The sequence below is a fragment of the Solea senegalensis genome, linkage group LG17 (genome assembly GCF_019176455.1).
Source record: "Solea senegalensis isolate Sse05_10M linkage group LG17, IFAPA_SoseM_1, whole genome shotgun sequence".
Lineage (NCBI taxonomy): Eukaryota > Metazoa > Chordata > Actinopteri > Pleuronectiformes > Soleidae > Solea > Solea senegalensis.
In genome coordinates this window covers 17,822,060-17,830,841 of record NC_058037.1, presented here as the reverse complement: position 1 = coordinate 17,830,841, position 8,782 = coordinate 17,822,060, and the positions used below count along the sequence as shown (strand labels likewise).

At 42.2% G+C, this 8,782-nt stretch overlaps 1 protein-coding gene across 1 annotated transcript; it reads left to right on the top strand.

Annotated features, from left to right (window-relative positions):
* Positions 1-250: 250 nt before the first annotated feature.
* nus1 (NUS1 dehydrodolichyl diphosphate synthase subunit) lies at positions 251-8,000 on the top strand. The gene is made up of 5 exons (XM_044049535.1): positions 251-826; positions 1,819-1,947; positions 6,107-6,259; positions 6,889-6,988; positions 7,409-8,000. The coding sequence occupies exons 1-5, from the start codon at positions 421-423 to the stop codon at positions 7,497-7,499; spliced, it is 879 nt and encodes a 292-aa protein (XP_043905470.1). The 5' UTR covers positions 251-420; the 3' UTR covers positions 7,500-8,000.
* Positions 8,001-8,782: the final 782 nt, after the last annotated feature.

Below are 8,782 nucleotides of genomic sequence, written 5' to 3'. Positions count from 1 at the left end.
GAATGTAAATAAGACTCCATCCATGTTAGAGCTTTAGACGAAAACTTTACAGAACAGAACATTATGATTTACAGTGTCAGAAGCTTGTCACACACAATCCTTTCAGTTACTTTGGAGAATCTAGGAAGTATACTAATGGCTCTGTAATAACGTCAAATACGTAGTTAGTAACGTCAAACGCGTAGTTAGTAACGTCAAATACGTCATTGTCATCCTGTCCAATCAACAAGCTACGTGTATGACGATGACGCCGAGGGTTCACAGGTTAGAGGTTGCTAATGCGAGGGGAAGATGGCGGTCGGCAGAGTGAGCCGTTGGCACCACTGAATCACATTTAGCAAACTGACAGGCGACTTAGCGCCTACGGTTCTCATTTGACCGCTGTCTGGTAAGACTTTGACGTGCAATTCATTCGGGGTAATGGCGCTGATGTGCGGCATGTTATGGCGGCTCTTGCTAGTTTTGGTCCACGTCAACAGAGCCCTTGTTTCCTGGCTCCGTGTCCGGCTTCGGAGTTGGAAGGGCCGGATGTGGGAGCGGGCGGTGGCTGCGCTGCTGCTGCCGGTCGCCCTTGTTGGCTTCCCAGACCACCAGAAGAAGTTGAACACCGTTCGCAACACCGGTGCGAACGCGAACACGCTCCCCGCCAGCGGCACTTCCACTCACCGCTCTCGTTGTCTGTCCGACGGCAGGTCTCTAGAGAAGCTGCCGGTCCACATCGGCCTTTTGGTTGCGGAAGAAGAGCCGAGCTACTCTGACATAGCCAACCTGGTGGTGTGGTGTGTGGCTGTGGGAATATCTTATGTCAGCGTTTATGACAATCACGGTAAACACTTCCTATGTTGGTTGTATGTCTTTATTGAATTCACCTGTCCACAACAATGTGATAGAATACATTTAACCCAGTGGGATGAGAAGAGGATCATAACTCAAACTCATAGCGTGAGTATGAGGTACATCACATAAATAACATTTAAACCGTAAATGCTCGTCATTGGACAGACAACAGTAGGTTCTTAACATTCCTACACGCACACAAATCAGCTGTTTGGCAGCATCGTCAACTAATTGTATGTATATCATCAAAGCAGAACACTTTCTGTCCTAGTTTGTATTAGTGTTTAAAAGTCCTTCACTGCATATGTTAACATCAATATATCTGCAGTAATAATAACAAGTGTCTAATCCCTGCTGTTGGTGTATCACTTCATTCTTTTCCTTGTGTTTGATTAGAGTGGAGTTCACTGTGTCACTGACCGTAAGTCAGACGAGCAGGAAAAGTCTCCTCCCTCCTCATGTGACTAGGGGTTATGGAAGTTTGTTCCACATTTCTGTTTCAATTGGCATGAACGTCAAGTGACTGTTATTGCCATAGCCTTACAGTTCGATACATGTGTGTATGGCAATTAAAAAACAATACTGTACAACAAAATGTGATCGTATAATGGTAAATAATATGTTGAAGTTCATGAGTACAGGACAGACTGTCACATTATAAATCTGAGTCAGACACTTACAAACCACTATACTATAATATTCTTTATATACTTTAACTATGCTTGAATATCTGATATTTCCTGTTTACATGGACACACCCGAGTACAGAACACAAGTGTTTTCTATTATTTGTCACGTCCGATCATCAAATTTTAATAAACATACAAATTACAATTATTCAAGGTAAAGTTATAGAACAAACAGTATATTGAATTAATTACAGTCACAAGGGAATGCAATAAATGTATGTGTTACATAGTTGGATTTATGCTTGTGTATCAAATGACACATGTAATATCAACACTGATCTCTCTCCCTCAGGTATTTTTCGAAAGAACAACTCCCGCCTGCTAGAGGAGATAGAGAGGAGGCAGCAGAAATTTCTTGGTGGAGATGGATCTAAGCACAATGTGGAGTTCCTGAGCAATGGCACTGACAAACACCACAATGGTAAGGGTGTAGTTCTGCTGTTCTTTCAGCACTTTAATAGTCTACAGTTGTTTTTCAGTTCAACAGATGCGTGCGTGTGTGTCCAGGTATTACTAATGTGGGGACCTAAACCTGCTCACACAGTCACATTATGGGGTCTGACGGCAGAGTCTGACGGCTCTGACAGTGATTTGCATCATGAACGCATCTGAAAATATACTATGTCAACTAGTGATATCAGCACAAGAACGACAAGCAACACTGTACAAATGAGCTCAGCTTCGTGGCTAAGACACTAACAGACTGCAGTTGTAAAATGAATCAACAATTATTAGACTAAAACAATGAAACATGCCAATTCTGATATGATCGTATACTCAAAACGGACGGAGCAACCTAACGCAGACAAGTTGGCTTTAATATGATATGTTTGTAGTCGAGCTGTGACATGCAAACTGTTGCTAGCAAAGTTTACATATCACTTTTTTCCTGCCATCTATTTTGTGAAATGCTGCCACACTGTGATGTCTTTGACATTAATGTTAGAGGACTGACTGACTGTAGCCCTAAAATGAAAATCTCAAAATAGATTTAAGAATGTCCATGTTCGGGTGTCTGCAGGGGCTGAAAAAGTATTAAAGGTGACATAGAATGCTTGTATCACACACATATGTTAGTTATGGAGGCCTACTTACATATATTAACTTGTTTTCATGATTAAAAACCTCCTAATCGCTGCAAACGAGCTGATCAAAATATCTCCTCACTGACGCTCTCGTCAGCCGCGCTGTTTCAGACCAAAACCACACCCCTAGAATGTGGACTGTGTTGTGATTGGCCAGCCAACGAGAGCTTTCCCACTGTCCTGTGATTGGCCAGGTACCTGGAAGTGACGTAATAGATACGCCAGCTCTCAGATACACAGCTCCCCTTCTGGCACGGTGGATGCTCTGCATCTCAGCAGCTACAACGAGAGTAGTTCTTCCTCTGCGGCTGAATATATGCAACCGGATGTGCCCGGACTAGTGCCTGCACCAGGAGGCGCTACGGTGGTGAGAGGAGTGGTGAGGATTTCTGATGACGACATCAAATTAAGGAAGTGCTGATCCGCTTCGCAGAGCCCAGGAAAACAATACAACACTATTTTCTCAGCAGTGGCTGAACTGTTTGTTCTGAAACTTTAGGGTTTCATAAACAAGGTAATGACACAGATACACACACAAACGCAGCGTTAATTGGAGCTTCCGGTCTATGTGGGCTTTAAAAATACTTAATTGCAAGTTCACAAAGTATCAAATTTTGTCCATAGAGTTTGACTGCAAAAATTTATTTTCCTCCCCATGTTTGTTAAAAACAGCTATGCGCAGGCATGCTCGCCCAGCAAGATCAAATAATAGTATCCCAAAATCACACAAAATAAACTCTTAAATCGTCAGACATGGGAAAATGTAGGTTTGCGGACTCCTGGTGGGAGATCCCACCAGGAGGCTTTTTGTATATATTGCAGAAAGAAGATAAGCGTAACCTCAATGGGCATCATCTCTGACGTTTTTAAATCAATGTTTCCGAATTGGGCCGTAGCACAGACGTTCACCTGTGGCAAGGACAAAACCGGATACGTCATTAGATTTGGTCTTGCGCCGTACTTTAAGCAGCAGTACAATGACGCCATCAACAACCTTGCCTTTTGGTTTAATTTATTCTTTCGAGCTTTGTTCCTTTGTATGGTTGTGCTCTATAGATTTTATTGCAAACTAAAACTGTTTTGTAAGTTAAATATGTATTGCTAATTGCAGCTTGAAGTGGCAATTAAATAAAAAGGTATTGAAATTAACTTCAGGATTCCTGCATATACCTTGTTCAATCTATCTGTCTCGTGGGTTGGGCTAAACCAAAATAGTGAAGACAAGGGGGGTGTTCTCTGAAGACACGCTGTTACCTGTGAAACAGGGGTGCTCTGAAAACACCCCCATTAGCACTTGGTACATTCCCCCTGATGAAATCAAGTTAACCATAGACTGTATGAAACACAGCAAAAAGTCTATTTGTTGAGCTAGAATGTATGGACTCATAAATGGACCAGTCAACTGGGACTTTACAGCCGTAGTGCCATTTACATGCAGCATCTAAAGATGTTTGAAAAATGCATGGAAGAAGCCAGAGGTTGTGTTTTTGGGCGTGTGCCTCTGTTGCATTGAACAGTACTACAACTAAAACCTGGGAGCTGCTAAGATTACTGATGTGCACAGAAGAGGTGCAGTTAAACTATTTTGAATGAAACATTTTCAGAGTTCCTAAAATCCTTATTTTAAAGAAAAACCTTAACATGAAAAAATAATGTGTGGGTTTCTATTCATTGGACAGACTTAGTTTCCAGTTTGACCTAATGGCGCTTTACCACTATACAGTTCTAGCATGACTCTACTTGCTTTTCCATTACCTAGTCCGACGAGGTTCCAAGTGAGCTGAGCCGATTCTAAAATGTGACGTCAACAGACTGCCGGCCACTGATTGGTCAGAGTGACGTACTCAAACTAAACAATGCCATGTTGAAAAGACTTCAAAATCATACAAAAACTTGTGTTAATCTCCAACATTTAGCAAAGGAAATTTCTAAAACAATATTTAATGGCAGAGTCTTGTATTTTGTATTTGTATTTAGTGACAGTTGGCGATCGTGAGTTCAGTCCAGTGACTGTATCAGACAGAGTCTGTGCTCCGGTCATGGAGGAAGTACTGAACTAATCTTTTTAATGTCACTACTTTGTGTGTTTGTGTTGCGTATGAAACAACACCACGGCAGCCCCGCCCATGTTTAGGAGGCGCTATAGTAATGGAAAACAACATGCCTGATACCAAACCAATTAGAGTGGCGCAAAGTAGTGCTAGAACTAGTGATGGTGAGATGAAGCCTCATGAGGCATTGAACCACTTAAGCCAATTGGTTCGAGAAAGGGTTAATTTCTTGAAGCTTCATGTGCACACAAAACCACCTACTGGCCAAGTGTATAATCACAGGCAGCTGTATCTGAACCACATAATGTGTGATGCATTGAGTTTTTGTGTCTGTTATGTCCGTTAGAAATGACTATGAATTCCAAAAAATGTACGACCAAATAATTTCTGTACATATGTGTTTAATACATTTTCTGTGTGTGTAAATCTTCCCAAAATGGTAATAACATAATATGGCAGGTTGTGCAATGTTTTTCTGGAAATGGCATGGGTGTAATCAGGCAGAGGACAGTGAAAGTGCTTGTGGAACTAGGAAAAGGGCACAGATTATGCTTGTGTAACTTGGACAATGATGAGCCTCGCTATAGCAGCATAACGAATGGCGTATTTCCACCGGCTCTACTCGCCTCGCCACGGCAAGTAGCATTTCCACTAGCATAGTAACCTGGTACCAGGTACTATTTTTAGTACCTGCTCCGACGAGGTTCCAAAAGCATGCTGAGTAGGTACTATGCGTTGATTGATTGGTCAGGGTGTCGGCCACTGACTAACCAGAGTGCCGTCACAGGAAGAGACGTCCCACACACAAATCAAGCCGAACAGTAGATCAGTTAAAACTACTCACTGAATAAATAAATACATAGAGAGGCTCCGCCTCCTGAACTGTCATTGGGAGCTGGTTCCAAAGGGGAGGAGTCTGGTAACTGAAGGCTCTGCCTCCCATTCTGCTTTTGGACTCTGGGAACCACAAGTAAACCTGTATTTTGCAACCTGTGATCTGTTAGGATGATAAGGTCTTTCAGGTATGAAGGGGCCTGATCATTAAGTGCCTTTTTTCAACAATACTTCAGTTACCACATAAGATGACCAATGATTGGTTTTGCAAAATCTATCTTATTCTTACCATGTATGACATCGTTTTAACTGTTTGACAACATCCCACTTCAAACATGCTGAACCAGCAGGTTGTCACTGTCTGTGACCCTGTGAAGGTACATCATTTATGTGGGTTGAAGGTAATCGTGTGTGTGTGTGTGTGTGTGTGTGTGTGTGTGTGTCTGTGTCTGTGTGTGTGTGTGTGTGTGTGTGTGTCTGTGTGTGTCTGTGTCTGTGTCTGTGTGTGTCTGTGTGTGTCTGTGTCTGTGTGTGTGTGTGTGTGTGTCTGTGTCTGTGTGTGTCTGTGTGTGTCTCTGTGTGTGTGTCTGTGTGTGTCTGTGTGTGTCAGTGGTGTCCTGCAGGCCGACAGTGAAGGTGTTGTCTCCAGAGGACGGGAAGCAGAGCATCGTCCAGGCAGCGCAGCAGCTCTGTCGCTCTGTGGAGAGCAAAGAGAGGAGCTCCAAAGACATCAGCGTCACCATGCTGGATATACTGCTCAGAGGTACCACAGACTTTTTACTATTGAGTATCTGCTGATACTGGGTCCGTACTTTAATGTTACAGAGCTGCTCAGTACAATATTTAAAACAAACAAAAAAAAAGGTGCGATGATCAAAATGAAGAACAGAAGTATTGTAGCACAATTATGTGGAATCAGAATATGCGTTAAGTGGATTCTTTGGTATCATTATCTGTGATTATCTGTTTACAAGAGGAAATGAAGAAATGCTCTGTTTGAAATTTGGATTATGCACAATATTGATTACTATGGTGGATCATTTAATACATTCAATAAGTTTGCATCTTCAATTCGTTTATTCTACAATAATTACTTAATTCTGTATTCTCAGTCTAATTATTATCAATATTTTCTGGGCAGCCCATGTCCAAATGGAACGGGAACTTGGCCTGGAAGGTTGCCGGTTCAAGTCCCCGTCAGGTCAAGGGTTTGGTTCCACATTACGTTTCTCCTGCACACTCACTCGTACTACTTAAACTCTTATTATTTTATTCTTGTGTGAGTCAACCAAACCTAATGTTGTCTTTATCCTGACCCTGACATGGAATCTGGAACATACGACACTTAGTGTGTTGAGCTGATGACATGCTTCCTGTCTGTGTTTCCTCCAGAGTCAAAGAATATTCCTGACCCTGAGCTGGTGGTGAAGTTTGGTTCAGTGAACAGCACGCTGGGTTTCCTCCCCTGGCACATCAGACTCACTGAATTCATGTGAGTTACCGTCTGTCCACCTGACCTCATTCTTGTCCTTTCTGTCCCCCACCTCTCCTATGTCCCCCATTTTTCCTTTCACCCAAACCAGTCGAGGCAGATGCTGCACTTTTGAGTCTGGTTCTGTCAGAGATTTCTTCTTTTTTCTCTCCAGTGCCCCCTAGTGTTTGCTCATTGTGTAAAATGTTAGCTTTCTCTGCTCTCCATGATGTTGTCTATGTACAGAGACTTATGATAATAATGTATGTTGTGATTTGGTTTTATACAAATAAAATTTAATTGAATCAATGTCTTGATGAATAATAATAAGCCACACACAAGTCAGGAAACTGCAGTTTGAATAGCACAAGAAAAACAGTAGAACAGTAGATGGCGCTGTTGAGCTTTGTGTGTGACATGTGTGTTCTGCTCTGTCCTCAGCTCCCTGCCCTCCCACAGAAACTTGTCCTATGAGGACTTGTTGGGGGCCCTGCAGCGGTACAGTGCCTGTCAGCAGCGGCTCGGCCAGTGACCTTCTTCAGGTCAACAGTCAGGGGAGAGTGTGGACAGGACCTTGCTGTGTCCCTCACTGGCCCTGTCCCCATATCCTGGATCTCTAATGGACAAAAGGCGAAGAAGCCAGGACAGCCAGCAGCTCACTTCCTGTCATCAGTTCTGGAATTCTAACAAAGTGACTTGTAGGACTTGTAGAACATGTTCTCTGACAGAGAACGGGATACCAGAGAGATACAGTGGCAAATGAGGGACACACGGTGCACAAACCCGGCTCTGTCCTCTCACAGACTCTGTCATTCAGTCTCCAGCTGCTGTTTACTGCTGAAGACCCAGAAAAATGACTTGCATTCTTCACTCAGCAGACAACAAAGAAGAAAAAGAGAGGCTTTGTGCCATCCTGGGAAATACAGCCGCATTTTAGGGAGAAGTTCAACTAGCAACACCACAGGAGTTGAGATTAGGGACATAGTGGTTACTTATGTGTAAATAAGACAAATAAATGTGATCTGTGTTTGTTCCTGTGGTCTCCCGCTTGCAGTCGTGTGTTCATGTGTTGTGTTGCTTCAGACACATTCAGAGGTTGTGTGCGTGAGAGTATTACTAATGTTGTGGGGACTTAAAAGTCCCCACACGTAAAACGTAAATGACTACATTTTAAGGTGAAGATATGTTTTAAGGTTAGGTTGAGGTTAGGGTCAGGGTTAGTATTAGGTCAGTAGTAATTGTGGTTAAGGGGTAAGTCTCCAGGAAATGAATGTAAGTCAATGCAATGTCCCCTCAAGAATGTCCTGTGTGTGTGTGTGTGTGTGTGTGTGTGTGTGTGTGTGTGTGTGTGCGAGTGATGCAATGTGTGTGTGTGTGTGTGTTTTATCATTAGACAACGAGGCTTAAACTCTACAGACAGTAAGTGGACACTGATTGATCGGTGTTCATCAAACCTGGAAATGATGATGTTCTCAAATGTCCAAAAGATTCACTTTAAGTCATTTCTTTGTTATCCAGACCAAAGAAATTAGGAAATATTCACATTTAAGAGGTTTAAACAATTGGAAATCTTGTTTTAATCATGAAAAAAGCTTCAAATCGATTATCAAAATAGTTGTAGATTAATTTAGTAATTGATTAATAATCAATTAATTGTTTCAGCTGTTTGGTTTAGTTTGTCAAACTATTGCTTTGAGCCAATTTCATGTTTTTATGAGGATTTGTTCTAGATTTGAAAAATATTTCTCTCAATAATAAGAGATGAATGCATCATACAACCAATAACATCAGGAAAAACTGAAAGCTCAAACATGA